Source organism: Poromitra crassiceps (assembly GCF_964638095.1).
Source record: "Poromitra crassiceps genome assembly, chromosome: 19".
Classification (NCBI taxonomy): domain Eukaryota; kingdom Metazoa; phylum Chordata; class Actinopteri; order Beryciformes; family Melamphaidae; genus Poromitra; species Poromitra crassiceps.
In genome coordinates this window covers 21488283-21510711 of record NC_139646.1, presented here as the reverse complement: position 1 = coordinate 21510711, position 22429 = coordinate 21488283, and the positions used below count along the sequence as shown (strand labels likewise).

The 22429-nt window shown below is 46.0% G+C and overlaps 1 protein-coding gene across 1 annotated transcript in view; it reads left to right on the top strand.

Moving 5' to 3' along the window:
- Window positions 1–3712: 3712 nt before the first annotated feature.
- Window positions 3713–22429, top strand: part of plppr2b (phospholipid phosphatase related 2b) — a gene marked incomplete at both ends in the record, with an annotated part of 51983 nt that continues 33266 nt past the window's right edge. The window contains one exon of the mRNA XM_083656242.1: window positions 3713–3820. Within this exon, the coding sequence (XP_083512368.1) occupies window positions 3713–3820 (108 nt within the window). The remainder of the gene's footprint in view (window positions 3821–22429) is intronic.

Below are 22429 nucleotides of genomic sequence, written 5' to 3'. Positions count from 1 at the left end.
TTCACCCTTAACGGCCATTGATTTGGGGAAAGGGCTGACAAGGCTGCAGAGATTTGCCTTCAGCCATAAAGTCAGCGAGATAATTGTTGTCAAGGAGATGAGGGAATAGGCTCAATATCTGAGGAGCGAACCAAGCTGCTGTTTGAATTCATCGAATTAAACTATTGGATTCTCCTAGACCGCTAAAGGCGCTCTCTTTATGACTGACAAAGAGCACAATTTTCAAAGTTCACGGTCTTGAGAAAAATGACATTGGCTGTTTGAATCAAAGAGGAACTGCATTTGAACCCAAACTTGATGTCTCACGGAATAAAAACGACTTGTATGGAAGCGTATCGCATGAATAATTCAAATGGAAAAATGCAATCATAAAGCGAGGAATCTCTCTCTGTGAGTATGCGTGTCCTTCGCAGATTTCGGGAACCGTTCGCCCGATGGACTTCACACTTGACGGGTGTATTGCCGGCGACCCGAGAACGGGCAGTGTCGGGTGTGGTGCAATTCTGTTCTTAGGGTTTGTTAAGACAAATGATGACATCATCGAATGGAGCTGGACTGTATACTCCATAAAACAGAGCCTGTCTCAGTTGCACTGATGACGTCACAATCAGAATCACAGCATCTCAGAGCAGCTACACCTGCTTTATTGTTTCGCTTTATTCAAAAGGTTGGGAAATTAAAATGGATTTTCTGAATTGTATAGATAGGTTTCATGTGATTATGCAATAATGGTGTCAGAATTATAATTGAAGCAAAGACAATATTATGTTGTAAAGGTGGCACAATGTAAATGCTTATCCAAATGTAAAAAGCGAAACAGCGCCTCCTTTCTTTGCCATTTATTATACACTCGCCACTGCGCTGATTCCCTGGCAAAATGCAATTGCATTTGGAGAGGAGTGCGTTTTGAACATTGTCACAACACAGCAGGCCTACCCGTCAGCACAAGCCCAAGCCCCGCTGGGCATCTCTGCCTGCCATTTTCTTCACCTCCTCATCCCTCCCACCCTCCACCCTGTTCCGTCTTTCCCTCCAAGCCAGTTCTCTTTGGTTCTTCTCAGCCTGGCTTGAGTTGAGGTCAGCTCAGGGGACTGGCGTTTTTTACCCCTCTATTCCCCCACTTTGCCACTGACTGCTTAGTCTGCTGACGTAGTCGCCTCCACCCACTCTCTTGACTTCTGAACAGTCTCCCAACATCTGCGTCATGACTTAGTCTCTCTCTCTTATCTCGTTCTGTCGTGCTTTTTGTTTTTCATCATCGCTGCTGTTTCCACTCTGCTTCTCCTCCTTTCAACCTCATTTTTCGCCCGACACTATTCTTTTGATTGTCTTCCAGTGCTGGGGCGTGCATGTGTGTACGTGCATGTGTGTACGTGCATGTGTGTACGTGCATGTGTGTATGTGCACGTGTGCGCTTGTGCACGTGTGCGCTTGTGCATGCGCCTGTGAGTGTTATGTGCGTGCAACTTTTTGAAGTATGATGTGGAATGTACATGTATCTTTGTGTGTGTGTGTGTGCGTGTGTGTGTGTACATAAAAATAACGTCTGATGAAAGGATTCTCTCACTGCTCTGACACATTGAATCATTAAGCGACATTTGGCTCTTTGATAATGCATGATGAGAGAATCACTTTGTTCTCTTACACCGTTTTTTTTACTTACAAATTTCCAACGCTGATACTCAGCTATCAGGTGACTTCTCTACAGTTGTGACGGGAGCATGTTTATGTTCCCTCAGCATTATGTTCCCTCAGATCAGTACCTAACACAATATTTCCTTTTCCAAGGATGGCAAAGACAAGGCCCGCCGGGCCCTACCCATCTGATTGGCTTACCCTGATATTTTACCCTAACCTTAACCAATTATCACTCATCTTGCCTAAACCTAACCAATCATCACTCATCATGCCTAACCTTAACCAATCATCACTCCTCATGCATGCCTAACCTTAAACAATCATCACTCCTCATGCCTAACCTTAACCAATCATCACTCCTCATGCATGCCTAACCTTAACCAATCATCACTCCTAATGCCTAAACCTAACCAATCATTGATCTCCATGCCTAACCTTAACCAATCATCACTCCTCATGCCTAACCTTAACCAATCATCACTCCTCATGCCTAACCTTAACCAATCATCACTCCTCATGCCTAACCCTTACCAATCATCACTCATCATGCCTAACCTTAACCAATCATCACTCCTCATGCCTAACCTTAACCAATCATCACTCCTCATGCCTAACCTTAACCAATCATCACTCTTCATGCCTAACCTTAACCAATCATCACTCCTCATGCCTAACCCTTACCAATCATCACTCATCATGCCTAACCTTAACCAATCATCACTCCTCATGCATGCCTAACCTTAACCAATCATCACTCCTCATGCCTAAACCTAACTAATCATTGCTCTCCATGCCTAAACCCAACCCAATCAGAGGAAGAGTACAGCGGGTCATGCCTTCGCCATCCTGGGAAAATAAATTTCAAGTACCTAACCCTGATTTTGAGGGAAGTGAACATGGGGCTGAGGGAACATAGGGCCTAATTTGAATGGGGGCGGCCCGAACCTTAAATGAATCCTAACCCAGACAATGTCTCTAACAGGTACTGTTTCACCTGAAACTCACTACGCTGTCTGGCGACACATCGTCACTTGATGCTTGAGTATCAACATCGGACGATACAAAATAGATGTGACAAAAACATGTGACCTTTTACCCAAATAACTTTTAATTGGCCCTACAACAGATAACGTGCTCTTAGCTGCACAATATCATTCAAAGTAGCTGCTGATTTCACAGATAATGGAGCATCTCTTAAAAGCACCTCTTTGTGGGGGATTATTTTTTTTCCCAACTGGTATGTCATATGTTTTGTTCAGTATCTCAGAACTGCTCTCCACTGTCCACCCAGATAGAAATGTATAATTATACGCCCACAGTCTGCAGTTTTATCTTTGAGGTGATAATATGCACGCTCTTCTTACTGTAGAGTAGGTCTACACCAAGCTTTTTGTCTTTGGGGTGATATGCACTCTCTGCTTACTGTAGAGTAGGTCTACACCAAGCTTTTTGTCTTTGGGGTGATATGCACTCTCTGCTTACTGTAGAGTAGGTCTACACCAAGCTTTTTGTCTTTGGGGTGATATGCACTCTCTGCTTATTGTACAGTAGGTCTACACCAAGCTTTTTGTCTTTGGGGTGATATGCACTCTCTGCTTATTGTACAGTAGGTCTACACCAAGCTTTTTGTCTTTGGGGTGATATGCACTCTCTGCTTACTGTAGAGTAGGTCTACACCAAGCTTTTTGTCTTTGGGGTGATATGCACTCTCTGCTTACTGTAGAGTAGGTCTACACCAAGCTTTTTGTCTTTGGGGTGATATGCACTCTCTGCTTACTGTAGAGTAGGTCTACACCAAGCTTTTTGTCTTTGGGGTGATATGCACTCTCTGCTTATTGTACAGTAGGTCTACACCAAGCTTTTTGTCTTTGGGGTGATATGCACTCTCTGCTTATTGTACAGTAGGTCTACACCAAGCTTTTTGTCTTTGGGGTGATATGCACTCTCTGCTTACTGTAGAGTAGGTCTACACCATAGACTGTAAAAGGTCTACACCAAGCTTTTTGTATCTGACACAAAGAGAGCCAATCTAATCAAATGAAGCTTTACACAAGATCAAACTTTTCCCCTACAGATGATTGAGAGTCGGCTATCAGGACACAGGAGAGGGTTGAGGAACCTTGGAGACAGAGGTCTGCAGAAGACCAGCACCTACATCGTGCCCTGCTTCCTCTTTGTGGAGGTGAGTGTTTGGACAGATTCATATCTGACAGGAAATCATGTACAATGGCCATCTGTTGTGTTCATAGAGTTTGAGTTTTGACCCAAGTCAAACCCCAAGTCTTGGGTCTGAAAATGTAAGCCTGCTCCAACCTGAACCTTCTTGAAAGCGCTGAGTTTTGGGCAGTAGCCTTCGCTGGGAAGCAAACTGGTATTGAAACTCTTAGAAAGCTCTCGGTGGGAGGTTGAGTCACTCGATCAGAGCAATGTGCCTGGCAAATGAAAAGCACATTTTATAACCTTCTGCCTCTGAATGCCTCTGCCCTGCTCTTTCCTTCTGCCCATTCTACATATTTAATTTCACATTTCTCCTCTTCTGTCACTTCACACTTTTTCTCACGGCAGAGTTAAGTGACAAAGTGTTAAACAGCAGATTGTGCCAATTAGCAGGCTCTGTTTTCAGTTCACTGGCTCTGAACAGATATGACTGATTTGATACAATCGTTAGAATAAGGTAATTAAACCCAGCTCATAAATCGCTTACAGCTCAATCATGATAACGTTGGAAGAGGAGTGGTGCATTCCTGAGGTATTTTGCAACAAAGACCCTCTTGAGGGACTTGACATGACTCTCCGTCTCTCTCTGTAATCCTTAAATGACCTGGTGGAGCGCTCATGGCCTCAGCTGCACTTCATCATTAATTGAAGCTCATTAAGAACGGAAACCCAATTAGCCCGCTGCACCGCCCGAAACCTGTGAATCCTCCTAGCTATACAGCGAATATCAGCGGAATGAGCCGAGTTAGCCGTTTTTAGCGTTAGCGTTCAGTGTTTGCATTTGAAGGCCTTGGATATGTTGTGGCATTCTTATATGGGTGAAAAAATAGACGTAGCCTATGAAATGTAGGGTTTTGTTCTTCGATAGTTTGATTTTATTTATTTATTTATTTGGTTAAATGGTGCCAGAGAAACAAAATTGGCTGCGTTAGCATTTCAGATTTTGCTACAGCAGATATAACCTAAGGGCAAACACGACTGCTTGCGGGTGGGTTTAAATTTCTTTCTGTCCCATCAGTTGAAAGAAAATCAAGTAGGCTAAACAGTAACACACATCTTCTGGTGGTATTCATTTCTATAAATACTGCTTTTGTACACTGTCTTTAGCAAACTGCATTGCAGTACCTCTCCACCTCCTTATGTGAACCCCCCAGAGCTGTTGCTGTATCTTCCTCTTCTTCTCATTCTTTCTTATTTCCTAGTATAGGAAATGTCAAATGCAAATGGACATTATTCAATTTGAATTTGAAATTTGAACCAAAAACAGCAGATACAAATCAATTCAAATGTAGGATTACATAGCCATTTTAGGCCTACTAGTGCAGTGCCCGTTCACCCCGCTGCTGCACAGAGCGCTGTGCCAGCCAGACCAGCACCCATGCAGGGGTGTGACCGTGTGAGGCCCTTTATGCTCTGAGCTGCTGTGATTTTGATTGTGATGTCATCAGCTGAGACAGGCTCTAATTGGTACATTTGTACAGTCCAGTTCCTTCCAATGACGTCATAACGCTCAACCTTCTTGCTGTGAGGCGACAGTGCCTACCACTGAGCCGCCGTCATAAGAAACTAACACTAACCAAATTGCACCAAATTCCACTCTGCACATCCTCGGGTCCCCAGCAACACACCCACCAAGTGTGAAGTCGATCCGACAAACGGTTCTCAAGATATACAAAGGACACACTCACATACATACATACATAGTATACACACAGACAGACAGACAGACAGACAGACAGAGATTCCTTGCTTTATAGTATGATGATGATGGTGATGGCGATGGCGATGATGATGAACCGAGAGCGTAGCACAGTTTGTTTTCTCCTGCTCCTTCAATCTGTCACATGAATGCTGCTCTCTGTTCACATGACACACAGTCTTCCCCCTCAGCGCACCTCCGATACCGCCGCGTCTCTTTTAGAGCATAAATATCCCACAAATCCCTTCAGGGTTGCCCCGCAGTCTTAAGCCTCCTTTTATTCCCTCTCATTGTGCTTTGGTCCTGGCTCATTCTCAACACCCTCTGGAGGACTTGTTCTAAAGACGTTGCAGCCCTTCTCTCCTTTACACTGGGACCTACATTATAATATCTCCAGGCTTATATCTGTCTCCTCCCAGCTTCTTCTACTATTCTCTTTGGCGGTCTCTTGAGTACTGCCCGGTCTCTCTGTTCACACAGATCCTCTGCAGCGCTCCCCCTCCCTGGTGTAATGACGTCTTTTATGCCATGGAACTCTACTCTTACAGCTTCTTCTCCTCCCGCTCAGCAGCCTGTCTGTCATGGCAAAGAGCAAAGACTTCTCCTCCTTTTCTTCTCTCGAGCTCCATCTTTCCTTGTAGGCAATAGGGGAAACCAACGACGTGACTGGAAAACGAAGCCAACGCGGAAGTGTCTTAAACCTGCATTCTTTCTAATGGCCAGCCGGGGGCGACTCCGCTCACTGGCCGGTAAAAGAAGTTCGATTGTATGGAATTCTTGATTTATGAGCTCAGTAAACATTTTCCCAAGGAGTTTCTGGTCTCGATCACTCATTTCAAGTCTACGGCATGGTGTTCATCTTGTAAGTTATGGTCCCATTTAGAGTAAAAATGGAAGATAAAGCAGATTATGCTTTGGGGGGCGTGATTGACAGGTCGCCTGTCCAATGATCGCGCAGCTCGCCAATCACGGACGAATAGCAAGCGGCACTGCGGCTCTGTGGGAAACCACTCGTCTCGGCGCTAGCAGCTTCTGGTTCCAAATAACCAAAATGGCGACGGTCAAAATGCCAAACCCAAGGCTTCAAAATGGGAGTCCACACAAACCAATGGGTGGCATCACCGTAGCAACGTCCATATTTCTATCTATGATCTATGATTGTGCGTCCTCCTCTCTATCTACATTTCTCTGGGAGAGCATTTCTCTGGAAGAGCTCCATCTTCTTGTTCCTCTCTCGCTCCCTCTCTCTCTCTCTCTCCCCCCTCTCTCTCCCCTCTCTCTCCCTCCCACTCCCTCTCTCTCCCCTCTCTCTCCCCCCTCTCCTTCTCTCTCTCCCTCCCACTCCCTCTCTCTCCCCCCTCTCTCCCCCTCTCTCTCCCCCCTCTCCTTCTCTCTCTCCCCCTCTCTCTCTGTGTGAAGGCTTGGGTCAGTAGACCACATCCAGATGATGACAGAACTGCTTGAGAGAGCGTGCGCATCATAGACCAGAGGGTAACATGGGCTCTTTCAGGCCTCATACAGAGTCTCTGGAGAGGGGCTAAGGATGTCGGCACACTGTCTTTTTCTTTTTGATGCCCCCCTCGTTTCCCTGCCTCCATTTTGACATCTTAATCCCGCCCCCCCCTTCCCGCTCCGCTCCGCTCTGAAGGGCCGTGCTTGTTGTTTGTATTTGTTCCTGGGGCCAGAGGCAGGGTGATGTAAATCTGGCTTGACTTTAATCATTGCATATATGCACCTGAATGAATCTGTGTGCATTGCAGTAGTTTAATAAAAGGCATTTTTTAAATTCAATTCCCCCTCTCTGCTGTGTTGAGCGGCTCGCTGTAGCATAGCTCCCCCCGGAGGGCACTCAGCCCTTTGTTGTTACATTAGCATCTCATTAGCCCATTTCTCTTCAGTTCAATCCGCCCAGTCGTATTCCTCTCCGCCTCTTACCATGTTGTCTGCGCAACCAAGTTGCCAGGATAAAATGTTGCCATTTTATTGGTTCCTGCAAAGCGCAGATATGTTGAATTTCAACAAGTCCTCCGAAGGGACCGTTTCCAACGTACATTTGAAAATTTCAGTTAATTTGAAAATGTTGGTTAATTTGAAAACGTTGCTGCGTTTCCCACGTTAATTTGAAAAATGTTATGCAAATAAAAGCAAAACAAAGCAAAACAACAACTAAAACAACTTGGTTAAGGTTATGGTTTGGATTAAGGTTAAATAACAAAAGCGTTATAGTTATATAGTTGTCATAGACTGTACTCCATAGTTGATTGCTCTATTGCTGACAAAAATGTGTTATTGTAAGTCGCTTTGGATAAAAGCGTCTGCCAAATGACGTAATGTAATGTATGTAATGCGTTAAATGTGACTCACAGTTGAAACATAAAATTACAAAACTACAAAACTAATTTACAATACTAAAAACTGTACGAAATACATAGCCTATTACACGACCGCTAGAGGTCTTAGGTGTTGGTACTTGGTATACATGACCACTAGAGGTCTAGGTGTTATATATGTATCTAGAAATGTTGATAAATTATGCAACATATCATTTATTCTGGTGACTGGGCTGCTGTGCTCTCTTTCTCTTGCTCGCACTCTCTCTCTCTCTGTGTCTCTCACCATCTGTTGCTCTCTCCATCTCTTTCTTGTTTCTCTCTATTTTCTCTTCCTTTCGTCTATATTTTCTCTTATTCACTTCCTCATCCCCACTGTCTGTCCATCCTTTTTTTAATTTCACTGCCTATCTGCCATCTAACTCACTTTGATTCTCATGCCTCTCTTTCACTCATTTCCCCCTCAGTTCTTCTTCGTCATCTTCTCCTTCTTCTTTCACTCATTTCCCCCTCAGTTCTTCTTCTTCTTCTTCTTCTTCTTCTTCTTCTTCTTCTTCTTCTTCTTCTTCTTCTTCTTCTTCCAGATTAAAATGTCACTTCCTCTAGAACTGAGGATTGCACACAATTTCATTTGTAGTACTCCTCTCTTGCTCGCTCCACACTGCCCCTGCTGCTGTCATGTCGCCAAGCAGCATGGGAGTCTGGTCACATGGGAGTCTGGTCACATGGGGGTCTGGTCACAGGCACGGCTTCAAAGGAGCCACTGGTTGATCTGGGCCGAGCGGGCACAGGCTACTGTGGGAATGTCTACTATACTAGTGAGTTACAACAATACTCACGGAGCGACTTCAAGTGGGATCGGAGGCAGCGTAGTGTAGTGCAGTCTAGCGGGAGAGACTCAATGTACTTGTTGGGCGGCCAATCCCATACCGTAAAGTTTAAACCACATTCAAATTTGTTCACAAACGCTTTTCTTATATAACCATGACCAAACCCTAACCCTAACCTTTACCTTAACCCTAACCTTAACCAAGTTTGTTTTACTTACCTAAATGTAACAGTCTCTCCCCAGTCAAAGCAGTAGTGGCAGCAGCAGCAGGGTGTTTTCACCTACATCACGGTTTGGTCAGTAACCCGGATGCACGGCAATTACGGAGGTACTGAAACACAATAGCCCTGTTCGGAATGGGTCACTCATTCATTCACTCACTCACTATTCCCCATATAGTGTTTATAGTGAACTATATGGGGAAGGATCAAACAAGTTTCAGACACTACCTCACTCTTCTTCTCCCTTGGTAAACACGACCGCATTGCATTGTGGTAGATGGGAGAAAATGTAGGGTACATCTGCTGTTCACTAGAAATTGCAGTGCATTGTGGGTATTTTATAGTCGACTATATAGTGAATCACGTTAACAGTTGAGAATTCAGAGTAATGGCGAACGCACTACGGTATAGTCCACTATTTCTGTAATAGGGAATTGTTTTTCGATTCAAACAGGACAAATGAATGAGAATGGATTGCACGCTTCAATGCAAGCCGATTTTAGGATGTCTAAAAACCAGGGGTAAGTTCAGGAAAAGGTGTGGAAGCTGCTACAGAGTGTTAGTGGATGTGACTCCAAATCCATGGCACCCGTCATCCTGCCTGGTCGACCGCACCCTCCAGTCCCCAGGCACGCGTAACGGACAAGCCGGTTCTGTAAAGTAAACAGACCGCTGCTGAGCATCGGACTTGGGCTGGTGCGACTATCTCCGATGGTGCTCTAAACTTTTGGTCTACGTCCGCTTGCATTACCCAATCCCTCAAGTACCTCAGGCGCCCTAATTTTGTGCTTACTCAGTAGTAGGCTAATTCCTTCCCGACTTGTTCCTCTTTGCGTACCAATCGGTCTCCTTAACAGATAAATAATGATTTTGTTTTTAGCTTAAGTTCCCTCGTTGCAGCTGCACTTCAGTGCTTGACTTGCTGCTGAATGCATCAGCCTTGACAAAGAGCTAATGTACCTCGCATGTTTGACAGGACATGTTTAGATGTTGGTGTCTGAACACCAGGTTGTTGTTGTTGGGTTGTTGTTGGTTGTTGTTGTTGTTGTTGTTGCGGGAGTCTTTATGGGTTGAGGTTTGGGTGTGTTGGCAGCATTGATTAATATTTTTATGGGTGTCTCATGCACCATCATCTCTTATTGCCACATATTGTGAGCTGTGAGAAAGCACTTCTGTTCTCATCGTGTCCCTCAGCAGATTGCTTTGTACTAGACTTTCTTATTGATTAAGCCCCCGGTGTTACCTTTTAATGTGCAGTTTAACAAAACACACTCTCCTCTTTCTGCCCCCTCCCTCCATCCACCACACACACACACACACGAGCACACACACATGCAGGCACGCACGCATGCACACACACACACACACACACACACACACACACACACACACACACACACCGCCACACCGCCACAGTAACAGTTTTGCATTGATCTCTACAGTTTCCCCCTCATTATCTCCCAGACTCTATGAATAGCACCTGCGTGCCTGTCTGCTGCTGTGGGATTTCGCAGCACACTAGGTGGATGTTTGGAACACTTGTTAGAGGGCTGGCGCCCACCTGTTATCGCTTCAGGGGAGGGAGGGCTGAAATACCCTGCATCCAGCAGGTCCACACCTCATAGCATCTGCATCCAGCAGGTCCACACCTCATAGCATCTGCATCCAGCAGCTACATCTCATATCATCTGCATCCAGCAGGTCCACACCTCATATCATCTGCATCCAGCAGGTCCACACCTCATATCATCTGCATCCAGCAGGTCCACACCTCATATCATCTGCATCCAGCAGGTCCACACCTCATACCACACCTCATATCATCTGCATACAGCAGGTCCACATGTCATATCATCTGCATCCAGCAGGTCCACACCTCATATCATCTGCATCCAGCAGGTCCACACCTCATATCATCTGCATCCAGCAGGTCCACATGTCATATCATCTGCATCCAGCAGGTCCACACCTCATATCATCTGCATCCAGCAGGTCCACATCTCATAGCATCTGCATCCAGCAGGTCCACATCTCATATCATCTGCATCCAGCAGGTCCACATCTCATATCATCTGCATCCAGCAGGTCCACATCTCATATTATCTGCATCCAGCAGGTCCACATCTCATATCATCTGCATCCAGCAGGTCCACATCTCATATCATCTGCATCCAGCAGGTCCACATCTCATATCATCTGCATCCAGCAGGTCCACATCACCGATCCTGTCTGCGACGCCACGGCTAAATGATCGGCTTCTATGTCAGAATGTGCCCATGACACGGTGGCTCAGTGGTTGGCATTGTCGCCTCACAGCAAGAAGGTCCCGGGTTCGAACCCCGATCTGTCCCAGGTCCTTTCTGTGTGGAGTTTGCATGTCTTCCCCGCGTCCATGTGGGTTTCTTCCGAGTGCTCCGGTTTCCTCCCACCATCAAATCCATTCATGTCGGGGTTAATACTCCTTTCAGTGCCCCTGACCAAGGCACTGCAAAAGAACTGGAGTTGGTCCTCGGGGGCTTAGCTTAGAAATAGAGATGTACGTTTCTAGGATCACACTGCCTAATAGGATGCACTTAAACCCTTTAATTGCACTAAATGATTTTATGTAGTGAACATGCTTGTATGTGTGAGGCTGCATGTGCTTTCACACTCACCTGTCAGTAGGATGCGGGGTCACGTGTGCCTGAGGATTGTCAGTAGGACGCGGGGTCACGTGTGCCTGAGGAGGATTGTCAGTAAGATGCGGCGTCACGTCTGCCTGAGGAGGATTGTCAGTAGGATGCGGGGTCACGTGTGCCTGAGGATTGTTAGTAGGACGTGGGGTCACGTGTGCCTGAGGATTGTTAGTAGGACGTGGGGTCACGTGTGCCTGAGGATTGTCAGTAGGACGCGGGGTCACGTGTGCCTGAGGATTGTCAGTAGGACGCGGGTTCACGTGTGCCTGAGGATTGTCAGTAGGACGCGGGTTCACGTGTGCCTGAGGATTGTCAGTAGGACGCGGGGTCACGTGTGCCTGAGGATTGTCAGTAGGACGCAGGGTCACGTGTCCCTGAGGAGGATTGTCAGTAGGATGCGGGGTCACGTGTCCCTGAGGAGGATTGTCAGTAGGACGCGGGGTCACGTGTGCCTGAGGATTGTCAGTAGGACGCAGGGTCACGTGTCCCTGAGGAGGATTGTCAGTAGGATGCGGGGTCACGTGTGCCTGAGGATTGTCAGTAGGATGCGGGGTCACGTGTGCCTGAGGATTGTCAGTAGGACGCGGGTTCACGTGTGCCTGAGGAGGATTGTCAGTAGGATGCGCGGTCACGTGTCCCTGAGGAGGATTGTCAGTAGGATGCGGGGTCACGTGTGCCTGAGGAGGATTTTCAGTAGGATGCGGGGTCACGTGTGCCTGAGGATCGGGGATTTGGTCGAATGATGTGATTGCTCTTCGGTGTGTGGCTGGCAGCAGCAGCACCGTGCATTTCAATGTTCTATTCATGGAAATGTATTGCACCTTGTAGTGAGAGGAAGCCCTGCCAGTATGTATTTGCTATCACTATAAAGAGAGGGGGGGGGGGGGGCTAAATAGATACAGAAAAACTGTGTGTGTGTGTGTGTGTGTGTGTGGGTGGAAGAGAGAGAGAGAGGGAGAGAGTGAGTGAGAGACAGGAAAGGAGGTAAAGAAAGAGGAGAGAGAGAGAAGCAGCAGAGAGGTTGAGAACGACTGGGGGGTAAAGATGGATTGGACAGATAACTGAACAGAGAGGCCACCATTTAAAAGAGAAGCGAGTGATGGTGACAGAATAGAGACACTAAAGCTGGTGGAGGAGATGGAGGAGAGAGGGAGGAGAGAGGGGGGGGGGAGGGGCATGAGGCTGCCCAAAAGATGAATGCACACTTTGATCCTCTGCTATTCCCTGGTTCCTCTTTCTCTTTTCTACCTCTCTGCTCTCTCTCCTTCTCTCTCTCCATCTCTCTTTTTCTCTCTCTCTCAATTTATCCTACTCTCCGTCTCCAGATATATCCTCATTTGCTCTCTCTCCCCTCCCCTCCCCTCCCCTGTTACGCTTTTCTCTCTCTTTCCGCTATACCTCCCTGTTTTATTTCCCAGAGGCGTGCTCTGCTCTGCAGCGCTGCGTTCTGTCATGTCCTAAAGTCTCATTAAGTGTTTTATCTGTATGTTTATCTTTCTTCCACTTTCTCTTTGTCTCTCTCTATCTGTGTGTGTGTGTGTGTGTGTGTGTGTGTGTGTGTCTCTCTCTCTCTCTCGCTCTCTCTCTCTCTCTCTCTCTCTCTCTCTCTCTCTCTCTCTCTCTCTCTCTCTCTCTCTCTGTGTCTCCCAGACCTCTCTTTTTGGCTCGAGCCCCTCCGGCTTGTTGTCCACTCTTCTCCATCAGTCTCAGCTCATTTATCTCGCACACATCTTGCTCAGTGTGCTGCAATGTGATCCTCCGTCACCAGGTGGCAGTCAAGCCCATTCAATCACCTGTTATCCATGCTGATGCCATCACGTTTGTCTGCTTCTTGCTCAAATGTGATTTAGAGAGACAGAAAGAGAGAGAGAGAGAGAGAGAGCGAGAGACAGAGAGAGGCAGAGAGAGAGAGTTTTCTATTAGGTTGTTTTCACCCCATGCTACTAAAAGTGAAATTGTGTGTGAAATGTGTGCTCACATTTTAATCTAGAGGAAGAACTCTAGTGTGTGTGTGTGTGTGTGTGTGTGTGTGTGTGTGTGTGTGTGTGTGTGTGTGTGTGTGTGTGTTTTAACAGTGGTCAGAACTTGGCTTTTTCTAATCATCTGGTGGAAAATTGGAGAGATGTTGTGGAATATTCACCCACATTAACCAAGTGATTATGGAGCTTCCACCTCGCGTGCGTGCGTGCGCGTCAGGATACCTGCCTCCCCCTGTCAAGCCATCTGAAGACCATCTGATTGAGACTGCGGCGCTTGGAAGCTCTCTTTGATGTTTCAAGGTTTTTTTCCCCGGTTGCAGATGATTTCATGTTTTCTGTCGTGAGGGAAGATAAACATTTGATTCAAGATTCAAAGACTCAATTCAAATGCAGTATTCAAAAACGGCATTGCAGTAACATGGAAGCCGTTTGTCACATTTCAGGAAATGAATGACTTGAATAGATACCAATGGAGAAAATTGTACATATTTTGTATTGTACACTGAAACTTTTCTCAACAATGGAAATGGTTCAGGTTAAATAGAGATATGAAGTGATTCTATCCAAATGAAATTGGTCTACATGTAAATAAAATGTCTCTAGCTTGTTTTTTGTTTTTATTCCTTTTCTTTCAGTGTTATGTTTGCTTAGACGTTTGTATCTATATTCTGATAAAAGAAAAGAAAATAGTAGGCTATAGTTAGTGATGACATTATGGAAGTGTTGTTAGATTGTCTCCATGTGTTGCCCTTAGCACATCTTAACACCTGTAATATTGCACTCGCTAGTGTGTGAATGCAGGTGTGTAGAATAGCTGCCATACACTCCCCAGTTTCCCCTCATTCACAAACATGCAGTATCTGACATCATGCCCTATGGTCTCTGTGGTTCATCCTGGCCGCTGTGACATTCGCCGTGTCTCCGCGGGGCGCTGTCATCTCCACGCCCGCCTCCGTCCGTCCACACGTTCCCACCCTCTGTAAACACGTTTGACATTAGCAGTTGACTTTAGCGCCATCTGGCCATTCCACAACATAAGCCAAGGGTAGACACAGTTAGGCCCCAGGAGACATCAGTAATGCTAAAGCCTTTTCCTTACCAATATAGAGAGCCAAAGTGGAACGTCACTTCCTGCTTCAGCACTGTACCAGAGATTTTCATCCGCCATTTATTTTCCCATAGACATTTCGTAAAATGCTTATAAAAATAGTTTTACTTGTTCAAACCAAACGGTAACATTTCACTCGGACCAAAATGTAAAAAAATGCGGGTATAAAGAAAATATTTTATTTTTTATTTGTGTTGGTCTGAGTGAAATGTTCTATGGTCTATCCCGATTCTAAATATAGCTGAACCGTTTGGTTTGACCAAGTAAAACTATTTTCATAAGCATTTTACGAAATGTCTATAGGAAAATAAATTGCGGAAGAAAATCTCTGGTACAGTGCTGAAGCAGGAAGTGACGTTCACTTTGCCTCTCTATAGACGGTTTTAACTTGACAACAAAAACATTCTAAATTGAACCCCCGCTCACTTCCTGTTGCAGTGTTTGCTATGGACATAAAAGAAAAAAAAACATTCAAGTGCAGGACTGACCATTCTGTGAAAACCGTCTATATACAGCTGAGCAGCGAAAACAAAAGTAACGATGTCGAGTGAATATTTCTGCAGTTTGCCGAATGCTGAGAAAAAGGAAGTGCTGTGGGGTTGCGCTCTGGTGAAAACCGTCTATACCACTAGAGAATAGTTTTGTTTTGCTTTCCCCGCTCTGCTCCAAGTCCAAGTCTAAAGCTTAAGCTGGTTAAGGGGCTTTTAATGTCTAGAGATTTCCCTCTGTCTCTGTCATATCATATCAGTGCCATATTAGTCTCTTCCATTTCTCTCCCTTATTTGCTCCCTTTGAAGTACAGGCGTATGAACATGAGACCTTAATTACACAGCCTGAGAAGTGCTTTAATTCGGCGTACTGGGTCAGACAGAACGGGGTCATCGTCTCAAATGTGCTGTTTCTGCCTCAGTCCTGTCCTGTGGCTAAATTGATGCTGGCAGACGCAAGCAGCTAAATCAAACGCAGTATCATTGTGTCACCTCCACCCCTCGTTTGTCATCCCTGTTGCTGAACTCACCCTCTTGACTTGGCTGCACCAAATCTGTCACCATGTGTGATTCATACAAGCTGACACACACACACAGACGCCTACTGTGCGCAGTGCAGGGTGTGCCCACAAGAGGGCGCCGGCATGAAAAACCACGGACACCGGCAAGGACGTTTGGGTATGTTTTGACCCTTCCAGTCAAGTCACTGGAGCACATAGATCTGCCAGTTCTGATGCAGGCAAAACAAATATGCAAGTATAATTTCTGTGCTTTTCCATTCCCTGTTTGAGTTGAAAGTTTGCGAGGTTATTCGTGTTTGATGACCCATGGGCCCTTGGAAGTTATAACAGTGTGTAATTTAAAAAAAAGTGCACTCTTGCAGAACACCCCCTCTCCAAAAAAAAACGCAATACGTGGACAGCATGCATTCACTTCTGCTTCCTAAAGGGAAACGAACCTACAGTAAAAGTCTCTGTAAGGTAAAAGGCTGAGGTTGAGGTAGAAGTGGCTCTTGGCTGAATGCACTCAGAGGCCATTTACACCTGGCATTAACATGTGTTTTCTGCCATCAGATTGCAATCGGATACTGCTTGACCACTTGAAAGTACAGGTGTAAACGCCCCCAGGACACATTGAAGAAGGATTGCAATCTGATCGGCCATTAAACCACCTCCGGAGGTGGTCAGGGAGGGATGCATTGTGTACACATTGAACACAAGTGTAAATGCAATGTGTCCTCTCAATCTGCATACAGCAACTGTATGCGGATTGAGAGGCCACCCACTTTGGGTGTTAATAAGTTATCTGGATGTTATCTGGATAAGGAAGAACGCACGTTAACGCCAGGTGTAAATGAAATCAGACTAATGTGGTCAAGCACAATTGGATTGCAATCTGATGGCAGAAAACTCATGTTAATGCCAGGTGTAAATGGCCTCTCTCAGTGAGCTTGATCTGAAATTACCAAGTCTCTTGAGACGAAGCGGAGGAGAGCTGAGGGGCAAAGTCTAATATGATATAAAATATGATGTAAACAAAAAAAACGGAATTTCACACAAACTGCTGATCCATATTTATTTGTTACACTACTGGAACAACCATACAAATTAGTTCACTTCATAAAAATGGATGTTTTAAGCCATTTTTCGTTCATTAAATACAGTACTATGATAGTGTCGTAGGAGGGGAGGGTGATCGTACACAGTACAATTTCCTCCACCATTGAATATCTGCATGCCTTAAGGAGCTCTTAACCTGCCCACCTGAACAATTTAATTAGTATGGCTTTCAGAGGAGGGTTTTAGTGTCTAAGTGAGAGGTTTTCCCACCCAACAATAGAATCATGGGGGAAACACAGGTAGGCTACCTGTCTGTGCAGGAAGGGGAGGCAGAGGTGGTGGCGTGCGCAGGTTGTGAGCTGGACTCAAACCCGTACTAGCATGGCAAATGCATGTGTCAGGCATGTCTGAGCCTCCAGGATCCTCCGTTAACACGGTCTTGTCATGAGAGTGGACACATGCTGTTTGTATGTTAACACGGTCTTGTCATGAGAGTTTGTATGTTGGCTTGATAGCGAGGGCCTTCATGTGCGTCGGCATGTTATTGTGCCACAGCACAGCTAGCCAAGGGTCATCTTGGATGAGCGTAATTAGCTTGAGATAAATTCAGCGTCGCGACTGTCAAGTTAATTATGCCCCGGAATGGTGTGAAGATTTAGGCCTGTGTGTGTGTGTGTGTGTGTGTGTGTGTGTGTGTGTGTGTGTGTGTGTGTGTGTGTGTGTGTGTGTGTGTGTGTGTGTGTGTGTGTGTGTGTGTGTGTGTGTGTGTGTGTGTGTGTGTGTGTGTGTGTGTGTGTGTGTGTGTGTGTGTGTGTGAACTTGTACAGTAGGGTGAGAAACACGTGCTGCATGGCCAAGAGAAGTCAATAGTGAGACTGGACCAACAGCCCCAATTTGAGACAACCTGAGAGATAGTGGGCAAAATAAACAAATTTCTTTATTTGATGATGTTTTCTTAAAAAATTGCAAAGGTAATGATGCTCTTTGTACACTGATGAGAGTGCTGTGAGTTGCATGGACTCCCACTGGCGATTTAGTGCTGTATGTGCTTTATTATAAAGCCATAAAAACCTGTATGCAAACCAGAACCAAATTTCCCAAAGGAGCAATACAGATTTGGATTGAGCCAGAGGCGTCGTTAGGATCTTCAACCATTGGTTGCTTAGCTCAGCCCAGAAATCTTTTAGATTTTAACCCAATAAATGTTCGCACATGCACGCACACACGCAAGCAAGCAAGCACGCATGCACACGCACGCACGCACACAAGCAAGCACGCATGCACACGGACGCACGCACACGCACGCACACACGCAAGCAAGCACGCATGCACGCACACACGCACACACGCAAGCAAGCACGCATGCACGCACACACGCAAGCAAGCACGCATGCACACGCACGCACACACGCAAGCAAGCACGCATGCACGCACACACGCAAGCAAGCACGCATGCACACGCACGCACACACGCAAGCAAGCACGCATGCACGCACACACGCAAGCAAGCACGCATGCACACGCACGCACACACGCAAGCAAGCACGCATGCACACGCACGCACACAAGCAAGCACGCATGCACACGCACGCACACACGCAAGCAAGCACGCATGCACGCACACACGCAAGCAAGCACGCATGCACACGCACGCACACACGCAAGCAAGCACGCATGCACACGCACGCACACACGCAAGCAAGCACGCACGCACACACGCAAGCAAGCACGCATGCACACGCACGCACACACGCATGCACGCGCACACACGCACGCACGCATGCACGCACGCACACGCACACGCACACACACACACACATCTGTGTAGTGTCTTCAAATGTCCACTAGATGTCATTAATACACAATGAACAAAGAACATAACATGGTACTTTATCATCTTCACAGTGGCATACTTTGAGTACACAGACACGTCTTTGAATGGCACACTGAAGTGTAGGGGGAAATTACACAAAATCCACTGAAAAAATAATGCATTGGTTTTTTGTGTATTCTAAAATAATTAATTAAAATAATTAACAGTGACACTGATTGAGTAGATAGGCATTTTCTTTCCTGTAGGATGGAGTAATCACGAAATGTCTATCTGTCTGAGCACATGTATCTCCTCAGCCGTTGCCCCGATCACCTCCAAAATTGTCCAAAACACTTTACAGCGGTCTGGAATGAATCTGTTGCAAAAAGAAAAAAGTCTGCCCACTGGGGGCACTACAGCCATATTTTACATTACAGCGATATTTTATGTTTTTAGGCCGTCCCGGTGGCTCACCTGGTAGATACAGCAAAGGCTTAGTCCTTCACGCGGCCTACCCGGGTTTGGATCCGACCCGTGGTCCTTTGCTGCATGTCATCCCCTCTCTCTCCTTCACGCGGCCTTCCCGGGTTTGGATCCGACCCGTGGTCCTTTGCTGCATGTCATCCCCTCTCTCTCTCTCCTCGCCTTTCCAGTCTGCCTACTGTCCTATCAAGTGTGAAATGTGTGCATAAGCCATCGAGAATTGAACCTCTGATTTCCCCCCCGCTTGAACGCAGTCATCGGACACGATGCGAGCAGTGTAGCACCTTTCCGTGCTGATAAAGGAATCATTCCTTCGATGGCTGACTGCTGATGGCAGTGCCTGATGCCCGATGGCTGCAGTGCGAGCAGAGCGGTAACCGGTGCACTCTCTTTCTCGCGCTCACACAAAATGCGTGCAACAAGTCGTGTGGGAAGTAGCCTAGATCTGCTGATGAATAACACACAGAGGACCCAAAACGTAATTTCTTTTTGATCAATGATATTTTCGAGGGCTTTAATGCATGATCGGAATGACGTTTGAATAAATCCGGGGCTATGTTTTCTATTCCTATTATTAATAAATTGAGCGGACTGATTAATAGGGAAAGCTGTGACAGACAGACGTCTAAACAAGTAAAAACCCAAGTCTAACTAAAACAATCGAATACAGTCAAATCCTTTTGCTGGTGCATATTGAAGGGAACAGTAGTTTAGGTGGGATCTGGACTCTGTGCACGACCCACCAAATGAATCACACATTACAGAGACTGTGATGGCTTGTTGTTCCAGAAGTACCTGGAAATCCCCCTCTGAATCATCACTTGCATAACCACCTCTGACTAGTACTAAATGTCTTCAAGAGCAAAGTCACTGGGGGAAAAAAGTCTGTTTTCATAGAGCGATGAATTCAGCTTCTAGTATCTTAGCCAGCAGAGGCTTTGTGTGATCAGCATGCATTACCTGGGGAGGTCTGCTGGTTGTATTAATTAGGCTACTAAGCCTGGCGCTGATTGTATCTCAATCAGCGGTGACAATTTCAGCCAAAACTATCGGGTTCATTTCCAATTTCTCAGTAGCTTGAGCCCACAGCGCAGCGATTGCAATCCGTTTTAGAAGTTTGAAAGTTTGTCCTATATTGATGCAGGTTTTGAGCTGGCACAGGAGTGTGCCTGTGGAAAGTATACTTCCAGTGACTTCTGCCATGACAACAGCCTCGAGGTGAGGCGGCATTCTGGTTCCTCGTGACCCCCGGGGGAACCCTCCTGTGTGGAGACGACTAATGTGTCAGAATGATGTGGGTCTGTTGTGACCTTGGTGACACGCACCGCCTGCAGCCGGAGGTTGTCACAGTCCCCGGGCCAGTAGGCTCCCAGTGTACGATGCTTCGGAAACCTTTTTTTTTTTTAATGTTTTTAATGCGAGTGAATATTCCAAGGTGACTTGAGCAGGATGGTACTAATTAGAAAGCCTCAACCTGAGGTCGTGCTGTCCCTGATGCATATTCATGAGTATCAAAGACAAACTGGTTGTGGCTCCAGGCAGTCGGCTTATTTATTCAAGTTTGGGAAGAGGGATGTCAGGCAGGCAGGTTGTTGCTTTCTTTCCCTGACACGTTGAATCTTGATAACCTTGCGGCGAGGCAGCTGGATTCACGCGAGATCACGAGATCACGATCACACGGCACATCCATCTGGCCACGCGCCAATCTATTGGTTTGAATCTGAACCACCAGTGGTTCCCACCAATCAGCGTCCAGAGGCAGCTACAGGCGGGCTTTAGGTGTGACAACAGCGAGAAGAAGCGAGCCTGTGATAGACATGATAGACAGATGGTTCATCCAATCACCTGCCAACTTGAGTAACCTTTTGAAAATTGCCTGCCCCTTTCAACGGCTTTACTGAGCGCATTCCCAGATGGAAATGTGAAAACAAACCATCTGCCAGCATCACGTTAGAATCTTCAATCGTGTTTGCTAAAATCTACAATTAATAAGGAAGTTGTATTTCCTCATTTGTGTGTATCTGTATGATTATCCCCTTTCAGTTTCACCCCTTCAATTCCCGCATTTTCATTCCAAAATCCACCATATTAAAATCTTCACACCTTTTATTACAGCGATACTATGACTTTGGTTATACATTTATAACAAATTATGGTCCTATCAAATATGCATGAAGATCGTCATGCGGTAATCTTCTTCCAATATGAATATAAAGTGTTTTGGATCCTAATGTATTATTCCGCTTGTTGAAGCGCTGCGACTGACAGCGCAGTAAATATGTACAGCTGTTTTTTTTCACTGTTTGTTTGTGTACGGCAGAAGTGATGCAAAATGACATGCACAATCTCCCAGGGAGCTTTTCACAGTCTTCCTCAAATGTTTGTTTCAACCCTGATGGTGTTCTTAGACCTCCCTCTCCCTCTCTCTCTCTCTCTCTCTCTCTCTCTCTCTCTCTCTCCCTCTCTCTCTCTCTCTCTCTCTCTCCCTCTCTCTCTCTCTCTCTCTCTCCCTCTCTCTCTCTCTCTCTCTCTCTCCCTCTCTCTCTCTCTCTCCTGCACTATTTACACCTCGCTCGCTCCCTCAAGCCTTCTGTAGCTCTGAGAAGAGAGGGATGAATTATGGAAGGAAATGTGCGTGCGTGCGTGCGTGAGTGCGTGCGTGAGTGCGTGTGTGTGTGAGTGAGTGCGTGAGTGCGTGCGTGCAAATGTCGGGATTCCTGCTTAGACAGGGAATGTACACACACGTGTACAGACCTACACCTACAGACAGACACATACACGGTGAATGCACTGTAGCTTTAAACCGACATGCAATGCTATGGAGGAATGAGCCGCATGCTATAGACCAGGACTATTCTACTATATTGTTCAGGGGGTCACATTGTCAGAAAGCTAATGCTAGGCTCGGACATTTCCATGGGCTATTGTTATTATTATCATCAGCGCCACTTAAAATGTGACATTTTACTACATTGCAAAAGTACTCTAATTATAGCCTCATACAGTATGTTTTGATTTTGTTTTGTTATTCTATTTTCTTTTCAGAAACGGAAATAAAAAAAAATAGTTACACATCCAAATCAATCCACAGATGAAAAACTGAAACTCTGTGTCATCGAGAGAGGGGGAGAGAGAGAGGAGATTTCTTTTTCTCTCCACCCCCTTCCCCTCAGAACTGGTTCCGCGGGCCGGTGTGACTTGATTGGCGGGCCGGATTTGGCCCACGGGCCACCAGTTGAATAGGCCTGCTAGCTGCTATAGACGGTTTCAACTCGACAACATAAACATTCTAAATGTCCCCCAGCTTACGTCCTGTTGGAGCGTTTGCTAATGCAGTAGCTGACGGGAAATAAGCTATGTTTCAAACTGTTAGCAACACAATTCTGTGAG